The following is a 24,061-nucleotide window of genomic DNA, read 5'->3' on the forward strand; positions in this document are numbered from 1 at the left end:
GAACTGACTCTCAGAAAAGAGGATGGGCTACGAGAAGGGACTGAGAGATCCAGAGGAGGGAGGGAAGCAGTGTGTTTCACTAGAATATGCTTAGTCCCCTAGGAATGGGGGTAGAGGGTGAGCAGAGGCCAAAGCAAGTGGTCTGCTGCATAGCTGGGGATGAGACTTGTGGTTGGACTTGGAGAAATGCAGTTAGCTTAGTTTCTTTCCTGCCAGTCTGAATTTCAGTATTCAAGTATTCACAAGGCATTTCTGAAGACACACACGCGCGCGCACACACACACACACACACACACACACACACACACTCCACAAATTCTATATTGATCTAACATTTGTTCTAGTTGGGTTTTTTGTTGTTGTTAAGATTGGATTTTTATTGTAATAAAGCCGTATAAAAAGTTTGATTTATTTATTTTGTTTTTATCTAGCACTTTTTTGAAGACCCTGAAGGAAAGATTGAATTACCCCCATCACTGAAAGTCTTTTCTTGGAAACGTCCACAAGATTTTATACTTAGCCGAGTAAGGATTATTTTCATTATTGAATGAAATACTTATTACCTACAAGGATGGAATATCTTATTGAACAAAGTTTGCAGTCCTCAAATAATTTACATATTTTTCCTGTGATTTGTTTTTTGTTTGGTGTTTGGTCTGTAATTGAGAAGTTAATATTTATCAGTGTACTTTAATAATTCCTTTACTGGGAGGGGGGACTATGGAGATGGCTGTGTTAATCAGGTGCTTTCTGTGCAAGCATGAGAGAATGAGTTCAATCCCCAGAACCAGCATAGACTGTCAAAGCAGATGCTGAGCAACTGATGATGGACAACTGATGGGCAGAGTGAATGGAATTTTATGTAAGAAGTGGGAAAAAGTAAGAGCTGGAGGGGACGGGAACTCCACAAGGAGAGCAACAGAACAAGATAATTTGAACACAGGGAACTTCCCAGAGACTCATACTCCAACCAAAGACTATTCGTGGAGATGACCTGGAACCCCTGCACAGGTGTAGCCCATGGCAGTTCAGTGTCCAAGTGGGTTACATAGTAATGGGAAGAGGGACTGCCTCTGACATAATCTGATTGGCCTGCTTGTTGATCACCTCTCCCTGAGGGGGCGGGGGGGAGCAGCCTTACCAGGCCACAGTAGAGGACAATGCAGCCACTTTTGATGAGAACTGATAGACTAAGATCAGAAAGGAGAGGAGAACCTCCCCTATCAGTGGACTTGGGGAGTGGCATGCATGCAGAAAGGGGAGGGAGGGTGGGATCGGGAGGGGAGGAGGGAGGGGCTTATGGGGGGATACAAAATGAATAAAGTGTAATTAATAAAAAATTAAAAAAAATAAATTAAAAAAAAAGAATTAAAAAAAAAGCCAAATGTGACAACTTGTACTTTTAAACTCAGCACTGGAAAGGGATACACAGGCTGATCATGAGCTCACTAGCTAAACAGCCTAGCGGAGTTAGTGAAATTGATGTGAAAATAAAAACCCTGACTCAGAAACCAGAATGAAAAAGAATTAAAAACAGACTGAGGAAGACATGCAAGGTAGCCCTCTGGCCTCCACATGTACCACCTGTGTCATAGCCCACATATGTAGAGGCATACACACGGAGGCATAATAATAACAATTTTTTGTATAGATGTCAAGGAGATTATTGTATTTTTGTCTACAGATTTTTCTACTTCTATCCAAAATGCTAAATTATAACTAAAATGTTGCACAAAGTTATTCATTATTTCTGACTGGCAGATTCTGCATCTCGGCATGAAATCACAGGGCGTGAAGGTCTGTTTCCTCCAGTGCTTATTAGAATTAATTTTCCAGTCCAAAAGATTTGCACATGGGTTCCCATCGTCCAGGGCTCCTCCATGCATCTTCCATTGGCCATCTTTGTTTCTAGACCCCATGCTCAGCCAGCTGAATCCTACATTTGTGGTGATAACCTTCGCTTTAAACAGCTCCCATGTATTTCAGGACTTTAGACACTCTAGTCTAACATATTAATGGTCACATTAATTTCAGTGTATTTCTTGTCTCTCGAGTTTTAATTATAACTAATGCTTTTTCCCTTGCTGAATGTCTTAATGTTTTCAGTGAATGCCTAGAACACCAGTAGGGTAAGTTAATTAGTACCAGTGAAATTGTAACGGAGCTGATTCTTGTTTGCATTTGTATTGAGTCGCTGTTTCCACACAAAGTAGTTTTTATTCTTCTAAGTGTTAGCCTCCATTCGAGTTGGTACTAATGCAGGAAAATGTAATTCAGTCCTCTTACTAATTGAAAAAAAGCTGTATCTATATTCAGAGTGATATACTAAAACAAAAGTATCTTTTGAATGCTTCCTTGTAAGACATTTCAAAGAAGTCCATTGTGCACAAAACATGCTTATAAATCAATTTTAATATCAGGCAAAGTGGACGTGAATATAAATTCTCCACTGCCCACGTAATGCACTTGACAGTAATAGGCTTTAACAATTCTTAGTCTGCTTACCACAAATTCATCATTGTTGTTCTACACAATAAGATGCTTTTATAAATTGGCTAAACAGATGTTTTGTGAAGAATCTTCTTTCCTTTTTAGTAAACATTGGGTCTAAGAGTTACATTTGTATTAAAAATAAATTCAGTATTTGCAGATAACCTCTCCACCCCCACATCCTAAGATGCCATGAGCCTGCACACTGCTGCTGGTTGGTCCCCCACACAGGTTCCTCTGTAGATAGATCATGCTAGAATGGAGTGACACAAAGCTTCCAGAAGTGAAAGTCTAACTAAAGAAATCTCTAGAATAGGGTTTTAAGATTTGATATATAGACTCACAGTAAGCCACTAAGTATACTCATAAGTAAGGTTGAAACAATGAGAAAAAAAACTCAAAAAATAATAACTTCATATGAGATTTGGTATATGATACTTTCCTTCCCTCCAACTAACCTTCTTTTCTTTTCACCTTTCCCTTTACTCTCTCTAAACATTTCCACATACCCTTCTTTTCATTAATTGCTGTTATATGCATAGACATATATGTATATATGTTATTCCTAAATATAACATATATAACCAGCTGAATATGTATAATGTTACTCCTATGTATGCTTTTCAGTGCAGTAGTTTAAGAAAAGTCATGTCTCATCAGGACTGTCTGCATTGTCTTCCTCTGTGGCCTGGTAAGGCTGCTCCTCCCCTCAGGGGGAGGTGATCAAAGAGCCAACCACTGAGTTCTTGTCAGAGATAGTCTCTGTTCCCATTATTAGGAAACCCACTTGGACACTGAGCTGCCATGAGCTACATCTTGTGCAGGGGTTCTAGGTTATCTCCATGCATGGTCCTTGGTTGGAGTATTAGTCTCAGAAAAGACCCCTGTGCCCAGAGTTTTTGGTTCTGTTGCTCTCCTCGTGAAGCTTCTGTCCCCTCCAGGTCTTTCTGTCTCCACCTTCTTTCATAAGATTCCCTACACTCTGCCCAAAGTTTGGCTATGAGTTTCAGCATCTGCTTTGATACCCTGCAGAGTAGAGTCTTTCAGAGGCCCTCTGTGGTAGGCTCCTGACCTGTTCCCTGTTTTCTCCCTCTTCCAATGGAAGGGGAATGGAAAGGGAGAAGGACCTTCCTTATCAGTGGACTGGGGGACATGAGAGGAGAAGAGGGAGGAAAAGTGGGAGTGGAAGGGGATGAGAGAGGGGGCTACAGCTGGGATACAAAATGAATAAACTGAAATAAATAAATAAATAAACAAATAAATTTATATATATATAAAAGGTAAGTCAGGTTGCCCTAGCCCCAGCTTCTCCTCATGGGAGTTACATTTGCCTGTAAACAAATGGCTGTTCACTCTTCTTGATAGCAGGGTTTATTTTTTACAACACCAAAAAGGGCCCTTCTTGCCTGCTGAGAAGGGGTCCTGATGCGTACAAAGGTTTGATTCCTCTGGAGGAGTGGCCTTGTGTGATGTTTTATAAGATCAAAAATTACATTGTAAGAGCTGGGGACCTAGTGTGATGTACTCTCAGGCTTTGACTGTAAAAACTCTAATCTGGCTTTGTCTGGCCACAAGTGTTTTCCCAGGGATTAGCTTGCTCTTGGTTAGCCTGCTAGAAGATTTACCATGCTCTTCATTGCCTTAATACAGTGTGGTGATCTGTAACATTCTGGAGTGGATTATATCATTCAGAACTTATGGTATAACCAATTTGTGTGTTCTTCCCCAGAGAAAGCGGTTTCTCCCACAAAACTGTAGTTTTAATAAGTTAGATTTCTTTTACTTTTTTAAACAAATAAATATATGTCTCTTTAAATTTCAGCCTCCTGTAGTTGTGAAAAATGAAATCACGTTTGATTTGTTTTCACCAAATGAACATTTACTCTGCAGTGAGGTAGGTAGACCACAGGGTCCACTCCAATGAAGAATTGCTTCTAGGCCTATCTACATAAACAGCTTCTGAATTGCCATTGGCACTCACCATTGCTCACCTGGAAGTCCTGGTACAACTGAATGGTTTTTGTTCTTCCCTCAACTTCAATGAAGTATAGCTGTCAATTAAAAATTGTATCTACAGTATGTAATTTTAGTGATTTAATACAATGGACTATTCATCAGATCAAAAATATGTGCTTGTATGGTGAGAACAGTTAAGATCAACCAGTTTGGCTTACTTAGTTTTAAAATTTTTTGCTGTTCTCTGAAGCAGTTAGCTGTGCCTCATCTCATACATTGTGTGTACTGTGTGTGCATGTGTATGTATATGTATGTGCATGTATATACATACACACGCATATATATGCATATATATGTATATATGTAAACACATGCACTCGGCTAACTCAAAATAAGCTCCAAGTCAACTTTTTTAGATATTTTAATTTATATTGCTACTCTACAGAATGAAAATAAGACCTATGGTTTTTTCTGTAACTTTGAAATAAAAAGATGAATATACTACTTGTAAAATTTATTACTCTTAGAAACATAGTTTTATTATATTTCACTTAAAACTGCAGTATCATTTTAAAGTAACCTGTCAACACTAGTGGCTCTTGTTGCTTTGTGTTCAGCTTATGCGGTGGATTATCAGTGAAATCTATGCTGTGTGGAAGATATTCAATGGAGGGATTCTGAACAGTTACTATAAAGGAAACTCAGCAGAGCTTCCTATTCTGCTCTGGAAACCCTGGGAACACATATATTCTCTCTGCAAAGCCGTGAAGGGCCATATGCCTTTGTTTAACAGCTACGGGAAATATGTTGTAAAGCTTTACTGGATGGTAAGTCATTAGACCTGCTGTGTATTAGAGTTCATTTATCCTTCCTATAAAATAAGAAACCAGAATTTACAAAAACAAAATAAAACAAAACAAAAAATCCCACTATATTTAGTCTGCTTGTGTAATCTCAGATGTTCTCTGGGAGGCTTAGCCTTCTGTGGGAGATTGTGAGTAGGGTAGCTGTGCAGCCAGATTGAAGGTGGAATTCAATGATTTTCATTGGTTCTTCAGTGGTCTCATCCAAGGAGCCCCTTGTAGGGCTGCTGCTTAGCAAGCAATTGCTAAAACACAACACTTCCCAGGTGGGCTATTTTTGCCAGCATATGATGGATTGGTGGCTACTGGTTTTCCAGTTGATAGAAATCTCCTGTCTCTCAACTAGGAGAAGAACTTTTACCTCTTTCTAAGCAACCCCCAGCCTGGAGGGCTCCATCCACACCTGTGTGTGTGTGTGTGTGTGTGTGTGTGTGTGTGTGTGTGTGTACTCGCGCATTACCGTTAGTAAAGAATTCAAGTAAATTATTTCCGACAAGATATGCACACCCAACCCTCTCATTCTTGTCCATTTCCAGACACAAACCTTTTTTGTTTTGATTTTGAAATTTCTTCTCCAGTTCTCATGCTGTACTCATTCTTATCTATCCTTTGCTTAACCTGCAAAGATTTAGAAAGCATGTTTCTAAAAACACAACTGGCTCCCTTCTGTTGATTCAGTGTGATCTGCTGCAAACATGCTTTTGCCCTCCATTGCTGTTCCCTCTTTGCTCTCTCCTCTCTACTATAATGCTTTCTTTTTACTCTAGAGCCATTTCATTTTCCTATCTTGTTAAAGAGATTCCTTTCCTTCTTTTCATGGGTCTATCAGAACCTTTTCCTTTATTACTTTTTAGAGGCACCCCATTTCCTCAGGACCTCTAATAATGATTTTTTTAAACTGTCTTTAGTGATACAGGCCTGAAATCCCCAAAATTCAAGAGGCTAAATCAGGAGGTCCTGAAGTTCAAGGCCTTTCTGGGCTACAGATTAGGTTCAAGGCCAGCATGGGCTCTTTAGTGAGACCCTTTCTCAAAATAAAGAGCTAAAACAAACAAAAACAACAAAACCCCAGTTTAGCATACAGGCTAAATGGTGGAGTGTTTGCCTAATTATGAAGTTCTAGGTCCAGTACTGTCACATGAAATAAGTAATTGTGATTTTCACACCAGAATATTATTTCTCAGGAAAGTATTCACATTATGTTCAGCCTGGATTCCCAGCTACTTGTACAAGGTTTTTTTTTGACATCAGCCGATAGACAATGTATTGGGTCTCACTAGGAATGGTACATAAAGGAGAGAGGTTGGTTTCCCATTCCATCTGGCTGTAATGACAGGATGAAGGAACACAAAACATCTTTCCAAGTACTTTTCAATTTCCATATTGCTTTGGCTCGCAAGAGGAGAGAAAGAAGCAATTTAGCTGTTGTTCCCTACTTGAAATACAAAATGTTGTGGGCAGCCTCCCTCAGTCTCTGTCCTTTTATCTCCCTCTAATAAACAGATAACACATATAAAGAGACCAGTAATTTCACCCCAGTTGTTATCAATGTATATATGTGAAAAATGCTTTTGTTTTTATGCTTCACTGAGCTTTATATTTTCATTCACATGATTAGTACCTAAGTTAGAGCTTCTTAGACTGTGGGGTACAGCAAAACACCAGCACAAACATGTGGGCATTTCAACTCCCTGCTTCCCATGTCTCACTCCCCATTTCCTTGGCTTCCTGAATCCACCTTCTGCTATGTTGTTTTGGAGACTGGGTCTCATTTGCACGGTTGGCCTTGAACTCACAATGTAGGATGGCCTTGGACTGTCCTGTTCTCGCCTCCCATCTGCTGAGATAGCTGGTATCAGCTACCAAGCAACACTTACAATCCTGCTTTTTAAATAAATTCTCAATAATATCTCCATTAATTAAATTTATTGAACAATACTTTCAAGATATAAAACAATGACAATGATAAATTATTTTTCTATTACTCAGTTACTATTTCGCCCCAATGAAATGCTGTTTAAATTTTATTATTGTTATTGTTATTATTATTATTATTATTATTATTATTATTATTATATGCTTTTAGCAGGCAAATTCAAATGCTATTAACATATTCCATGTAGAAAATCAGAGTTCTTTGTAATTTTAGCCTATCTATGCAATCACAGGCAATGATTCATGTATATTTCTTTTACTGGATACCAGAATGGTCAAATAATATAGTTTTGTAACTGCCCACTTTACTAATCATGGGCATTTTGTATGCTGACATTTTCTCGTGTGTTCTGTACACTAATCTATGGACATATAAAAATGCATGCACATTTATATTTAATTTCCATTAACATATGCTTAGGTTATGATCACTGTTTTACCTATACAAACAAGGGTACACATGTCTATTTTTATGTGTATGTCTTGCTCAATAGAATGAAGTCTTTTCTTAAATATTTTTGCATATGAAATTACTCCATTATGAATGTGAAAATGTTCATTTTGAACATCTGGCAAGAGAGGGTAGTTGTTGAACTGTTTTAGTATAGATAGTTTCAAATTCTTCATTCATGGGAATCTGGTTGCGCACTCTGAAACACGGTTTGCAATCAAAATATGAGAGGGCACCTACCATGGCTATTTTTTATTGTAGCAACATATGCCAATTTTAACACACCATTTTAACCACTTAATGGTAGAATTAAGTTTTGTTAAGTATCTTTAGTTTGTGAAACCATCACTACTTTTCCCCCAAATTTCTCATCATAAGAAGCAGAAGCTTTATACTCAGTAAATGCTGGCTTTCTATTCTTCTCCACTGTGCCCCTTGGTGACCATTTTCTATCTCTGATGACTGTCCTAATCTCATTTCTGTTGTAATAAATTTTCCTGGCAAAAGGAACATAGGAAAGGAAGGGTTTCATTGCCTTACAGTTATTTTGGATTATAGTTTATCACTGTAGGCAAGCCAGAGCAGGTCCTCAAAGCTCATCACATCCACAGTGCAGAGCTGAACGAAACAAATGTGGACAGGCTTCGTGCTCAGGTACACTGCTCTATTTACACTCCAGGGTCCAAACCAGGAAAGGGTATTGACCACTTTCAGAATGGGTATTTCCACCCCAGTCAACCCCAAAAGTCAAAGTTTCTCACAGGCCAGCCTGATCTAGACAGTGCCCCTGTAAGACCCTCTTTCCATGTGATTCTAAGTTGTGCTGAGTTAACAGTTAAAATTAACCACCCCAGTGAATTTGCCTTTTTCTTTTTCAGAACCTAGTTATCATTTTTTAAAAATTATTTTACAACTTGATCCCAGCCTTCTCCCCCTTCTCCTCCCAGTCCTGATCTTCCATCCCCTTTTCACACTCCCCCTCTCCTTCTCAGAGAAGGGGAGGTCTGCATAGGGTACTAACTCAGTCTGGCGCCTCAAGTCACAGCAAGACTAAGCATACCCTTTCTCACTGAGTTTTGACAAGGCAGCCCAGCTAGGGGAAAGGGATCCAAAGGCAGGCAACAGAGTCAGAGAGAGCCCCTGCTCCACCTGTTAGGGGACCCACATGATGACCACGCTGCACATCTGCTACGTATGTGTAGGGGTCTAGTTCCGGCCCATGCAAGCTCTTTGGTAGTGGTTCAGTCTCTGTGAGCCCTCATGGGTCCACGTTAGTTTGCTCTGGTTACCCAGGTCAGTTTACCCCTAACTCGTCCACAAAACTATCTGAGCTTGCCCTATTGTTTGGCTGTGGGTCTCCGCATCTGTTTCTATCAGCTATTTCATGAAGGCTCTCAGAACTCAGTTTTGCTAGGCTCCTGTCAGCAAGCATAGCAGAGTATCATTACTAGTGTAAGGGATTGGCTCCTTCCCTTGGGGTGGGTCTAAAGTTGGGCCAGTCATTGGTTTGCCTTTCCTTCAATTTCTGCTCTATCTTTATCCCTGCACATCTTTCAGACAGGAAAAATTTTAGGTTGAAGGTTTTATGGGTGGGTTGATGTTCCCCTCTCTTCACCGAAAGTCCCTCCTAGCTACAAGAGGTGACAAGTTCAGGTTTCATATCCCACACTGTTAGGACTCTCAGCTAGGGTTACCCCATACACTCCTGGAGGCCTCCCCTGTCCAAGAGATGCTCTCCCGCCTATTTCTGTTCTCTCTCTCTCTCTCTCTCTCTCTCTCTTTCTCTCTCTCTCTCCAGGTCAATCCCCTCTTTCTCCACACCAGATCCTCACCCCTGATAGCCTCCCCACCCCATTGTCTTCCACATGGGTCCCTTCTTCAATCAAGTTCAGATGTCTATTTTATTTCCTATTTTGAGTGAGATTTAGTGATACTCCCTTGGGACCTCCTTGGCTTCTTTGAGTCTGTGGATTGTGGTGTGGTTATCCTGTAGTCTCTGACTATGTCTATATATAACTGAGTACATACCATGGGTAGCTTTCTGAGTTTGGGTTACCTCACTCAGGATGATCTTTTCAAGTTCCATCCATTTGCCTGCAAATTGCAAGATGTCTTTGTTTTTAATAGCTGAGTAGTATTTCATTGTGTAAACGTACCACATTTATTTTCTAACCATTCTTTAGTTGAGGGACATGTAGGCTGTTTACAGTTTCTGGCTATTATGAATAAAACTGCTATGAACATAATTGAATAAGTGTCCTTCTGGTACAGTGGAACGCTATTTGGGTATATGATCAGGAGTGGTATAGCTGGGTTTTGAGGTAAATCTATTCCCATTTTTCTGAGACACCTCCAGATTGATTTCCAAGGTGGCTGTACAAGGTTGCACTCCCACCGAGAATGTAGAAGTGTTCCCCTTGCTCCACATCCTCGCGAGTATGTGCTGTCATTTGAATTTTTAATCTTAGCCATTCTGATGGGTGTAAGATGGACTCTTAGAGTCATTTTGATTTGCATTTCCCTGATGACTAAGGACTTGAACATTTCTTTAATTGCCTCTCTGCCATTAGAGATTCCTCTGTTGAGAATTCTCTGTTTAGCTCTGTACACAATTTTTTAATTGGGTAATTTGGTTTGCTGCTGTTTAATTTCTTGAGTTCTTTATATATTTTGGATATTAGTCCTCTGTCAGATGTAGGGTTGGTGAAGATCCTTTCCCAATTTGTAGACTGTCATTTTGTTCTATTGACAGTGCCTTTTGCCTTACAGAAGCTTTTCAGTTCCATTTATTAATTGCTGATCTTAGTGCCTGAGCTGTTGGTGTTCTGTTCAGGAAGTTGTCTCCTGTGCCAATGAGTTCAAGGCTATTCCCCACTTTCTCTTCTAATAGATTTAGTGTATCCAGTTTTATGTTGATGTCTTTGATTCACTTGGAGTTCAGTTTTATGCATGGATCTCTTTGCATTCTTCTACATGCAGACAACCAGTTAGACCAGCACCATTTGTTGAAGATGCTTTCTTTTTTTCTATTGTGTGATGCTGGCATCTTTGTCAAAAATGAGGTGTCCTTAGCTGTGTGGGTTTATTTCTGGATCTTTGATTTGATTCCATTGATCAATCTGTCTGTTTTTTTTTTATCTGTATCATGTGGGTTTTTATTACTATTGCTATGTATTACAGCTTATAATCAAGGATGGTGATACCTCTAGAAGTTCTTTTATTTTACAGAATTGTTTTAACTATCCTGGATCTTGTATTTTTCTGTATGAAGTTGATGGTTGGTTTTTCAAGGAGTCTGCATTTTTTAAGGTACCTTAAATGGATGAAGCACTGGTCTTGTATCTACCATATTTTTTGTAGATTTATTGTTGTTATTTCACTTAAAGTTACAAGAGTGGGGGTGCCTCTACCCTGTAACTTTAACCTGTCTTGCCCTGCATCATCTATTGAGAAAGAAAAGAGACAGATATAAGCTACTAAATGAGGAAAGACTGAATTCAGAATTACAAGTACCATAGAAGAAAAGCACTTCAAACGTCACTTTCTTATGACTTCCCTCTAACAAAATGAGTTGCCTTTTTCCTGTGGTCCTAGAGTGTTTTAAACATACTATGTTTTATATTGTTTTATACATGGGCCTTCCCCCACTATATCATAAGCATTTAAGAGCAATAGCCCTAGCCATGTTTCATGAATAGTATGGGGCAGTACTTCCTTGATGTTACTACTGAAAATATTTGTTAGCACAAGAATGAATTCATAAGAAATCTAAGCATGTAAGCTAAAACAAAAAAAAATCATCATTTGAGATAAATTGCTTCATGCTTTTAATTATGAAATGAAGAGCTTTTATTTAAACATATAATGGTTTGATTAAGGAAAATATTACTTCAATTTAGGTAATTAACTATGAGTGCTCAAAATGTGGGGATTGGAAGTACCAGATTAGGAAGCATATGTCTGGGTCAGCAGTAATAATTAAAGTTCTATTTAAAGAACTTGTACTATGAACATGCAGAGTATATTATGCTCAATCTAATTTTGGTTGAATCAGGTTTTCATTCTGCTGTTTGAAACATATTTACTTCGTTATATGCTCATAAGACCTCCAAAAGAAGGTACAATATAGATAGCACCATAGATACGCTATAATAATATATTTTAGAAGCTAAAGTAGTTAATCAGATTAATTCTGAATCCTATATCTCAGTTTTCTAACATAAAATATTAACATCAGTTTTTTTTTTACACAAAAGTTAAAGTATGCAGAAATATGTAGTAATGTTTGAGGGGGAGAACATCATACATCACTTATGACATTACACTGCTTTCTTCTCATCTTTAGGGTTGCTGGAGGAAGATAACTATTGATGACTTCCTTCCATTTGACGAGGATAACCATCTATTGCTTCCATGTACATCGTATGAGTTTGAGCTCTGGCCAATGCTACTGTCAAAAGCTATCATTAAGCTGGCAAATGTTGAGTATGTAATGAGAAATTATCACTTATTTGTATGAAACTAACAGGGCAACTACATCCATGCTGAAACTTTTTAACAAATTAATTCAAGGAAATCTTTCTTTCTGAACAATGTACACTTTCACGTATAGAAGTTAATGTGACCAAAGCACTGATTTGAAGTATTGTCTTAACTGAGTAAAGACAAAACCATGCCAGGAGAGAACACTCAGAAGCCCTTCTGCAATCAGTGCTTGCTTACCAGGAGTGGGACGTATAGTATGTGTTTCATGTAAAGGAGAGAAATTGTTTCTTAGGGGAAACTAGTAAATCATTTAAATGCTATAATGTTTACTAAGATCCATTTAATTTTTTAGAATCTATATTTGCAGCTATGCTGTATAAACCTTAAAAAGACCCAAGCTCTTCAGAAGGATTCCCAAGTGCTCTTCAAGCTTTTGATACTATGGCCACCTGATATCGTCATGATGAAAGCTATTCATTTGTTTCAGATGTTTGCAAAATCTGTTTATATTTATCTGCCTGCAAGACCCTTGCACCCAACATAGAAGTCTGCCATGTCCTACAGACAAGCCTTTCTCCCATTTCGGTTCTTTCAGGACCAACTCAATGTGAGACCAAGGCTCAGATCCTAGAGTTAGATGCGCATGGCAACTGCACGTCCTAACACACAGTTCACAGCCCAATCCCATAGCTTCCTGCAGTGTGCCATAGCAACTCCATCCTCCACAGAGCTTGCTTTCCTGTTCAGCAGCTCGGGTTAGGCCCCTGCTCAAAAGTTCAGCCCCTCCCCTTCTCTAAAAAGCATTAGCAACACCATTCGGAAGGCAGGGCTGCATTGTCTGGATAGTCTTTTGACTTTGCTTCCTTTTCTGCTCTCAAGGCTGCATAATAAAATGGCCACCACTCTTGTCAGCCACCACCTCCTCGTTTTTCTCTCTAGCCCTCAATTTCTACTGATAATTTGTTTCACTCGGTTTTCAGTCCTACATTTCAGTGGTTTTTGAAGAAACTTGCCTGTTTTTTTTTTTTTGTTTTGTTTTGTTTTGTTTTTGTTTTTGTTTTTCCTTTTAGGTATATATATGTTGTTTAGTATTTTCACTGGTGGCAGTTATGTCTATTAGTTGGGGAAAATAAGTATAACGCTCTTAGTGTTCCTAAGAATTGGAGCTGCCAGGCTGGCAAAGTATTGAATAGATGACCTGGATAGCTGCAATAACATTTCATTTGTTGTAAAGCCATGGTCCAATGGAATTCATTTAGAACATGACTAATAGAGAATTTTTAAAAAGTAAACAAAGCCAGCTTGAAAAATGAAAGACTAATTAAAGTATAGTGCATTTTTAAAGATTTCTAAGGGAGCCTAACTTATATGACATCATTTAAATTTTTCTATAAATTCACTTCAGATTTGACTTTATATATGCGGTTTAGCATTTTACAGACAAACCTAATGCATTGTGGTGATTTACATGCCCACATGGAATATGGAGAGAAAAGAGCATCATTTCCATAAGGCTTTCAATGTCACTCATAAAATGAAATTACCAGAGGTGTTTAGGGGATACAGTGAACTACAGACCAGATTTGTGTTGTCTAAGAGAAATGTAGAGTCACCAGAATTCATAATCTATTAAATAAGCCAGTGCAAATCCATAAACAGCAGGCTACCTCACTGACATGCTATGACTTCTTTCCAAGAAAAAGATGTCAGTCACCAATGTTAACACCATACCTAGCACAGGGTTAACGTGTGTCTTCTCTGGGGTAGAAGGGTCATGGCATTTCTCTACATAGACTAATTAATGCACATGTTAACACTGGCCAGCCAGGCAAAGACCATATAGGCAGAAGGACCAACACAGAGCAAGGTATCTGGTTAATGGCAACCTCTGACTCTGTGGCACACTGCCAGGTCTGCTCTTTTACAGGATGGACCAGATAGTTCTGGTTTCTCTTCCATTGTCAAAGTTTCAAAAAGGACCCCTCGGGCTTGCCTTGAGTTGCTATGCAAGAGGCTGAGTGCACACAGCCTTGGGAAGAGTTCAACATAACCTCTGCAATTGGAATGCTGACACCTCTCCACTTTGAAAAGAACAGAGTCACACAGAGTATAATAAACAAATGAACAGCATTATACTACAAAATATGAAGGTTTTATGAATATGAATATGTTTAGGAAATTAATGAAAATGTTAGAGCTTTTAAAGATACAGTTCCTAAAATGTGACTCCCTTGTCAAAGAAAACAATAAAAACAAAATTTTGAAATACATTTGAAGTTTAATATTGTGTATAGTTAGGCATTTTTAACAACTTAAAGCATCTGACTTGTGAGATAACATTCCTTTGCACTGTGACATGTGGCCGGTATTACTTTGATTACTACGATGCTGTATAGAGTGTTTCTAATTATTTTTTTGTTCTGTTTGCAAACATTGATAACTACAGCACAATGCTCTTTTTTTCCTTTTTCCAGTATTCATGTAGCAAAGAGGAGAGAGCTAGGAGAATTCACAGTTATCCATGCACTTACCGGGTGGTTACCTGAAGTCATTCCTCTTCAGTAAGTTTATTAAAGAAACATTTATTATTTATTTATTTATTCTATCTATCTATCTATCTATCTATCTATCTATCTATCTATCTATCTATCTATCTATCTATCAGGGTAGGGAGTGGTGTGCCAAGGTATACATGTGGAAGTCAGAGGATGGTTACAGGGATCAAATTCAGGTCATCAGGCAGAACAGCAAGCACCTTCTACCCACTGAGCTAGCTCATCAGCCTTTCTTCAGTAGATTTAAAGATTAAGTTGCTTGTATTATTTCTTTCTTTCCGACCTTTCTGTAAGATATTCTTTAAGAACATTTTAAGAATGATCATGTTTTATAAAATGTTTCATAGCATAACATTTTATAGTATTTCAAATTCCATGGGAATTTTAGGGTAGATTATTCTTCCTTGTAAAGCAGAATAACCCACTAGATTGCTTTTTGAATCAAGATTAGTCATAAAACATACAGCCGAGCAAAATCTGTTTGTGTTTATCTACCTGCAAGATTCACCTAGCACATAGAAGGCAAGTCTGCCATGTGGCACAGACAAGCTTTTCTTCAATTCTGCTCCTTGAAGTGCAACTCAAAATGCCATTGTGTCCCAGATGCTGGAGGTGGAAGTGCATAATTACTGTAAAGCAGTGCTCCATTGGAGCATCCTCACATAGGCCATACAAGCCTATGTGAGTCTTTATGCATATACCTTTATGCAGTCTGTCACAGCAATGCCATCCTCCACTGAGCTTGCCCTTAGTCTGTGATCAAAGCTCAGCCCCTCCTCTTCTGTAGGAAGTATAATTTTTTGACAGGTATGGTTCACATATACTGGGAGAATCCAAGTAGTTAAATAGATAGCTCTGAACCTAAGCTTGTACAGCATCTTCAGGAAAGAAGGGTGTATAGTGAGGGAAGAGACAAGAAAATGGAAAAAAGACTTTGAGTTGTTACAGGTGGCAGTCATGGGAATGCAAATAGATACCCTGAGAGGACAGATTAATACAGCTTGCCCTGAAGGACATTCTGATGTGGTCTGGAGCCCCATCCAGTCCACAGTTGTCTTCAGTGATCATTCTTTGCCTACTGTACTTAGCACAGTGACTCCAAATCACTGTCACAGAGTGTGTCCTCAGTCGGTATATGTGAGCTGAGTTAGTAATGTATAAGGTATTTTCAAAGGCTTTCTAAAAGTGTGTCATAACCCTTCAGGCTCTCAGAGCAGAAGCATGTAGCTTACTTGCCCCATCCCTGCAACTGATGCTTACACTGGTTTCAAAGGGTTAGCTGAAATGAATGTAGTTGATTAGTGTGGGAAAAATCAACTCAGAGCAGACAGAATAACAAGGAAGTATAATCCCAGAAAAGTGTGTTAGATATGCTAGCCAATTCTAGAGCACCAGTGAGAGAGGAACTAGAGAGGAGCCTTATTAGCTAAAGGCCTTCGATATCATGTTAAAAATTCTCCCACCATCTTCAGAGGGTGAGGATATCATTGGAAAATTCTACTCAGGAGGATGCCTTTGTACACATGGAATTTATGCATGTATAACATATATAGACATACAGCATATACACAGGTACAACATATATAGCATATATGGATGTGTTGCATGTAATCGCATATAGCATATACACATATGTATATATTTCACTTGTTTTAGCATGCCTGTCCCTTCTGCCAGCTTGACTTATCCTCTAGTTTTGATCTTGGTATCATCAAAGCCTGACACATAGTAGAAGTGCAATAAAATCATGGTCAATGAATAATATTTCTAACTAAAATTAACAATTGATATTAGTAACAATTGAAATTAGGTAACAATTGAAATTGGTCTTATGAGCTAAGAAGTTAGTTTGTCACTAACTTCTTGACGTCATCTGGGGACTAACACAAATGTATTTGCTCTAAGTCCTGGGTATGTGGACAGAGTTTGGGAGCTCTTGAAGGAAATCCTTCCTGAGTTTAAGCTCACGGAAGAGCCCACTTCTGAAAGCAAATTCACAGTGCTAGATAACAAACTGAAGGAACCCGTGAAAGAGACCAAGGATGGCAAGGAAGTGAAAGATGGCAAGGAAGTGAAAGATGTGAAGGATTTCAAACCGGAAAGTTCCCTTACATTGCTGAAGACTCCAGAGAAAGGCGACAAAGCTCCAAAGGGTAAGGCATTGGAAGTCATCCCACAAGGCATGGCATAGAGATACTTTACCGTTCCTGTTGAGGGCACTGATGCTTTTTAAAATATTGCTACTATATCTTAACTCTCCTTTTATTTCAGAACTCTCAATGGTGTGGACTGTAGGTAGTTACTGTCTCATAGCTCCCTCTTAGTAAATAGCAAAGGCAATTCACATTTTTGGTGATATTAAATTACTGCTGTATTACAAGGAGACAAGATACTGCAGCCTAAATCTTTGCTACAATATCTTTCTCATATTTATATGCAGAGTGGGATGGCCTCACACAACAAAATAGAAAACTTACTTTGTATTTTTAAGAGACTGGAGTATGAGCATAGGATACATACATTTGAAAAGTAAGATGGAGGTTCAAATCTGAAAAATATTTCAAATTATTTTTTTACAAAGTATATAGTCTTTTCTATTTTCAAGATGAAAAGTTGATTGAATAATTATTCTGTGTTTACTGAACTATTTTATAACTATGTGAATGAAGAAACTGCTGATGAAATAGAATTAAATCTACTAGGAAAGACTCAGGTTTTTCTGTATATTTTGGTAGTATCTAAAATGTTCTTTCAAATATGTTTTATATATGTTTTATAACATGTTTTATAACATATTAACATTTTGTCAGAATTACTCTGTATGAAGGTTGTTTTTAAACTGAGAGGGAGAGACAGGAGGGTCACAAATTGTAGCCAGCTTGGGCAAATCCAAAGCTTGTAACTCAGTGGCATAACACTTGCCTAGCATAGGCAAGTGTTTGATTACCAGCTCTGAAAAGGCATATATATATATATTAAGAATAGACCATAACTGCCAGTATTTCTTACCATAGTATACAGAAAAATTTATTTCAGATCTCCAAACATGTATCAAGATTAGAAGTGTGAACAATGTGTACCCAAAGAAGCCTATCTTGCTGAAAATAAGCAAATAAAGAAATAGAAGGGTTTTTTTTTGTTTTGTTTTGTTTAATTTAGTTTTTTTTTTTTTTTTAGTATATTCCCAATTAATTTTCTTCTAGAAACTCTTTTTGATGTTTCGCAAATGAACATCCAGGCATCCAGACATTAATATTCATCTAAATATACCCTTTGCTTATACAAGCACTGGTACATTTTTAGGAATTGTTGATAATCTTGGTAAACAGAAAGAGATATGGAACAACAAGCATTCTGAACCTAATGCTCTAGTGGGAAACACTGACTAATAAAAAGGAAGCTATGCTAACCGGAGACTAAAACATGAACTTTAAAAGGAAATACAGGAAGCTACAGCAGTAAGCACAGGGGTCTGTTACAGCCTGCAAAAATGAATGGGAGTAATCCAGACAGAAAAGATGGCTGTAGCCAGAACACTGGTGGCAGAGGAGAAAGCGGGCATGGATATTAGGAAACATGTGGAGGACAGCAGTGTATTGGAGGGCATGGTTTACCGCATGTAGGTGAAGCAGTGTGGAAGGGTTATTGGTTCAAGAAGAGTTGGGTTTATGCAGGAGTGATCAGATTGCATGTTGTAGATCATGTTTGCCCTTGAAGAACAACAGAGTAATAAAATGGAAGCTGATAGTGATTACTGTGCGATACACAGAATATCTAGTTGTTAATCTAATGAGGGAGACTGCAACAGTTCTACAGGGTGGCCCTCCAGTGAGTTGTGGATCCAGTGTGCCCTTTTTCTCAGGAAACTGACACCATTTATGATAGATCCTCCCAGTCACTGAGTAGAACTGTTGAGTTTTCCACAGCCCCGGGAAACCATAGCTCCTCCAATCTAATGGGCAGGCATAGGTCATGGGGCGATGGGATAAATGGATGCAGGTGTAGTTACGTAGACAAGCTTTGGTTTGGTTTCCTGACAAACGGATTTGAATATTTTCTGTTTCTAGGAAGCCTAGCCACTAGCTTAGACTGAGGTTGAGATGAAAAATAGGGACTTGGTGGAAATTTAACAGCAAGATTTTGAGGTTTGTGGGACTAGGTGGGGAAAAATAATGTCTAGTAGCGTTCAGCTGTCAAGTTGTTAATAGTGGGGTTTTCCATAATTGTGTAATTAAATGACAGATAACACATTAGTCTAGTGGTAAATATTTAAATAACCCAATTGTTTTTCTAGTTACATGTTTATATGAGATATATTATAAATCAAATTCTAAACAGGAGTTTGAAAGTAAAGTTCAGCTTTAAAATTGTAAACAAAGTCACAATTTCATTTACCGCTACACAAAATTAGATGAATTAAGTTGATATTTATACAAAATAGAGTTTTGTTAATCTAGCTTTAATACTTGTAATTTATCAGTTAAACATCTCAGACTATATTTGAAGTTATTCTTATATTTGCCTTTATATCTAACATACATTTAAAATTTACTTCAAACACTATGAGACAGGTTAGGCTTATTTTCAGTGCTAACGGACACCATAAGTAGTTCAGATAATTTTAATAACTGCACATATTTTTTTAAAATTGAACAGGAGAACAATGAAGCTTATAAATTTAGCAGTTGATACAGAGAATCTGAATCCACACTCTGAATTGAAGGGGATTCATTAGGCAAGAAAAAAATCTTGACAGTTTTAAATTAAAAGATATAGTCTTTCAAGGAACTATGCTGATAAGTGAGAATTCAAATGGTGAGGACAGCTTGGTAAATGGTTTATTGTGCAAGCCATTCTGAAAACAGGCCATTGGGTATTGTTTGATTTCAGTCCCACAAAAGGATGTTTTACTGAAAGAAAATGGTATTTTTTTTTTAATGCCCCAAGTAGAGAAGATTGAGAAAGCCCTATATAGATAAGACTAAACATTCAATGCATGTTTTGCTGGTTTTCTTTGTTTTAATTTTTAAAATGAGGAAATTAGCAGTACATGATTATATATAAATAAAATATATTCAAGGGGCTGGAGATAGCCTCCAGGTTCAGAGCACTTTCTGCAAAGCATGAGGACCTGAATCTGATCCCCAGCAGCCATGCAAGAAGCATGGGCTGCCCTGTAACCCTAGAGCTGTTGAGGGCAGCGACAGGAAGATTTATGGAATTTACTAGCCAATGAGTCTAGCAGAAACAGTAGGATCCATGTTCAGTGAGAGAAAGAGACCCTGTCTCATGGGTATAGGACAGAAAGTGAGAGGAGGGAGCCTCAAATCCTCCTGTGCCATTCTCTGCGTATGCACCAAATGTACCCATGCACACATTCAAGCCACTATCTTCGTATAACATAAAACTGTAATAATTTAGTTATTATGCATATAATACTAAAAAAATTCTACCCTGCTTTCACAGCTCATGTTAATTTTTAATATTATTTTCTCTAGCATTACTGTGATATTTTAATCAGAGGTGATTACATTTTGAGAGAAATCAAGGCTACAGTTTTACATTTAGTGCTAATTTTGGCTTTCTTTAGGACCCACTGGCTGAATATGTAGCATGCTCTGAGATTTTTTTAGATAAAAGATTTACTCTGGTTTTTTTTTTTTTTTTTTGTGTGTGTGTGTGTGTGTCAGAGAAAACTGATTCAAAAGACCTTTGGAAGAAGAAGATTAAGGATGGAGAGAAGGAGAAGGAAAAATTCAAATTTTCACTCCATGGTTCGAGACCCTCATCAGATGTTCAGTACTCTGTACAGTCCTTGTCAGATTGTAAGCTCTTAATCTCTTTCAGTAACTATTTTAGTCGCTGCATAAGTTGATGGAAGACGTTGGGATATAGAAGTATATTTTCTCTTTTGAAGTATCTAAATAAGCATGTTCAAGTTTTCACTCAAACTTTGGGTCCTTTGTGTAATTGATGGGATTGCATGTTGTAGGAGATGAAAAGAAAAGTAAAATTGCCCTTGACAATGCTTTATTTTTTAAAATGAACTAAACACTGCTTTTTTCCTTTTCTTTGTGAAAGTGAAAGCAATAATACATCCCTCGCTCCTGCCTTAGAACTCATGGTTAAACTGCGCATAGTGTTGTATGCCTTTAATTCCAGCACTCTGGAGGCAGAACCAGGTGGATCTCTGAGTTTGAGACCTGCTTGTTCTACATAGTGAGTCCTGGACAGTCATGGCTACACAGTTAGACCCATCTCAAAACAAAACAGAATACCAAAACCAATCCAAAACAAAAGAATCAAATCCAATCAAAACAAAACAAAACAAGGAAATTAAGAATAAACAGGATGTGACTCAGGTTTGGGCTGTGAGATCTGCCTAATGTCAGATCTCTGCTTCAACACTGAACTGAGTGAAGCCCCTTTAAAGCCAGGTTACACTACAGCAGCATCTAAGTGGGTTCTCAGAATTAAGAATTAAAGTCCCAACCATTTATCTGTTGGTATGTCATACTTCAGTTTACTCACAAAGACTGTTTTAATTCTTAAATGTGCCCAAGACGGAATACTGGATAGTTATCATCTAACAAAAAAAGAGAGTGCCTGTAGACCTTCTTTCTCCATGCAGTTGATATTAAGTGGATTTTGCAGGTGCATTTTCTTTCATTGGCTGCTTTAGTTTTATTTATAGCAGGTTATCGATGGACCCTGAGTATTAAAAAGATGACTGACTTATAGACCCAATTCCTATGGGGAAGAATGACATATTATATTATATTTATATTATTTATATTCAATTTGACAATAGAAATACTGTCAAATATTTCTGGGGAATTTAATATAAAAGACCTATGTTTTCTTAACTTTCTGAAGTTACTATGTTTATCACAGCAGCAGTTAAAATTTAAAAAAAACATTCATAGTTTCAAATTTTATAAAGAAGATAAGTAAGGTAACAGAAGTTGTATAGATATTTATTCATGTTTTTAATCACATGAGTATGTTTATATTTCTATAATATCTACTAAAAACTATTATGTGCTAATAACTATGTGACTTTTAAAGGTCCCCCAGTTTTTATTTTCAACATAAATGTATTCATGAATGTAACTTATAAATAATTCAAACAGACAGACACCTTTAGCCATGTGGATTCTAAAATCTTTACCAACAGAAGTGGGAAAATAAGTGAGATTATCACAGTTGAGATCTTTAAGGGCCAAACTTATCGATAGTAGCTCACTAATTGCAGTTGCCCACAGGGAGTTGGAGAAACACAGTTTGGCTAGGTATTTTAGAGAAAGAGGGCACCCTCTGGTGGACAGTAGCTAACCTTTGCCAAATTTTACTTCCCTGAACACTAGCTCTCCACTTCATCCTCCTTTCCCAGAATGTGTATTCAGTACTTTACAAAACCATGACCCAAATTATCCAGTAATTGCATCTAGTTTAGGGAAGTGTGAGGAGAAGGGGCAGTGTTTGGACAAAGGATGGGAACCGACCAGAGAGAAGCAAGGAGTGGTCAGTGAGAGGGAGGATGAATGACATTTATATGACATGTGTATATGAATATCATGGGTGTCTTTAAGTTTTAGGTCAAGTTTATTTGGGGACAAGAAGTAGCCTTCTTCTTAATCTTTCAGTTATTTGATCTCTGACATTTCTCATCAAAGTTCCAGAAACTTTGGGACATGCACTTGCACCCCCCCCCATCTCATCCCTTATGTATTGTTAAAGACAGAGTTTAATGGGAATGCTGCAATATGAGTTCCCATTCATTAAAGGAAACAAGAGGGTGAATTGTAGTCACTGACCATTACCAACTATAGAGTTCTTTTGAGAAATCCCTGTGTAGAACATTGTCCCTACAGAAGGGAAGTCCATTGGCCCTGGTTGGGGTATTTTGGCATAACTCCAACTGAGTTGGAAGTGGGTTTGCAAGTCCAGGAAGTTGATCTTGAGAGTTCACTGTTGTAACCACTGTGTTATCCTTTCCCTCAATATCTGCTCGTAGTGGAATCTTTAAATGCTGAACAATTTCCTGACCAAGTAAATTTAAAATGTTACTTCAAAAGAAGCTTGGATTCAGATTGTGACATTAATGAAAAATATCCAGGTTTTAACATATGAATGCATTAGACCCTTCTAATATCTGACAAAAAGTTACCATCAATATTAGATATTGTAATTTTGGCATAAACTTATTACCTACAGGGTAACATAGATTTAGTAACCTAGCAAGAGTTTTAAAATTTATTGCAAAGGAGCAAAACTCAGCAGGACTAGAATATGACTTGGTGTTATTATAAGGGGGCATTTCTGAGTATGAGAGACACTACAAACTTCCATAATTTCCTCTCACCAGTTAAGAACAGTATATTCCCAGATTCTTTGAAAGTTAAATTAGCCTATGCTTGTGCTGTAACCCATGTAACATGAGCAGAAATGAGATGCCTCACTTCTAGCTTGATTATGGGATGCTCACATACACAATTCTCCTTTTGCTACCCTGGCAGTGTTTAGAGCACAGTCATGGGTGGAAAGAGTGGGAAGCAATGAAAAATTATGTGTTGACTTGCCTGTGGATCATGTATGTCCACTTTATAGTATATGGAAGCAAAACAACAACATTTGTAAAGTTGTATAATTCTTAAAATGATTATAGTGTTATATAAAAGGTTGCCAAGGTTAGAGTGCCAGTGACAAAGTGAAGATATGTGGGCCCTGCTTAGGAGTGGGGTGCCTAGCGATGAAGAAAGCATCTCGAGCTTGACATCTATGAAGACCTAGACAATTACCACTGCAAAGCTGGAAGCTGTTACACATTGGAATGTGGTTATACAGTTGGTGGTTTTAGATTTTAGAAATACATGGCAGAGTGGCTATTAACACACAGTGTTAATTTATACTATTTACTTTTAGGAAGGTACTGCCAATAAAAGATAAGCCTGGCAAGAATGGTCTGTATCCCAAAATATATTGAAAAACAAAAAATTCAGAGCAATGTTAAAGATCAAAGAACTGTAAGATTAAGAAGAAGGCTATTTCTTGAACCCAAATAACTTGACCTAAAACCTTAAGATGCTCATGATATTCATATACATTCATCCTCCCTGTCACTGACCACCCCTTGCCTCCCTCTGGTTGGTTCCCATCCTTTGTTCAAAAATTCCCACTTCTCCTTTCATGTCCCATATGTTCCATTATCCTCTTTTCTACCCATCTCTTAATATCTTTTTTTGTCACCCTTTTTCTAATTTTATGACACATGCACACATAATGCAAGTACCCTCACACATGCATAATATCAAACTAAGAAATTA

At 37.8% G+C, this 24,061-nt stretch overlaps 1 protein-coding gene across 1 annotated transcript in view; it reads left to right on the top strand.

Annotated features, from left to right (window-relative positions):
* Positions 1-431: 431 nt before the first annotated feature.
* The window catches only part of LOC129676953 (androglobin-like), a gene marked incomplete at both ends in the record, with an annotated part of 43,882 nt that continues 20,252 nt past the window's right edge, over positions 432-24,061 (top strand). The window contains 7 exons of the mRNA XM_055607486.1: positions 432-524; positions 4,313-4,384; positions 5,064-5,273; positions 12,041-12,180; positions 14,655-14,741; positions 16,641-16,888; positions 20,426-20,560. Coding sequence (XP_055463461.1) covers positions 432-524; positions 4,313-4,384; positions 5,064-5,273; positions 12,041-12,180; positions 14,655-14,741; positions 16,641-16,888; positions 20,426-20,560 — 985 coding nt within the window. The remainder of the gene's footprint in view (positions 525-4,312; positions 4,385-5,063; positions 5,274-12,040; positions 12,181-14,654; positions 14,742-16,640; positions 16,889-20,425; positions 20,561-24,061) is intronic.

This window comes from Psammomys obesus, unplaced genomic scaffold (genome assembly GCF_907164565.1).
Source record: "Psammomys obesus unplaced genomic scaffold, mPsaObe1.curated_primary_1811, whole genome shotgun sequence".
Taxonomy (NCBI): Eukaryota; Metazoa; Chordata; class Mammalia; order Rodentia; family Muridae; genus Psammomys; species Psammomys obesus.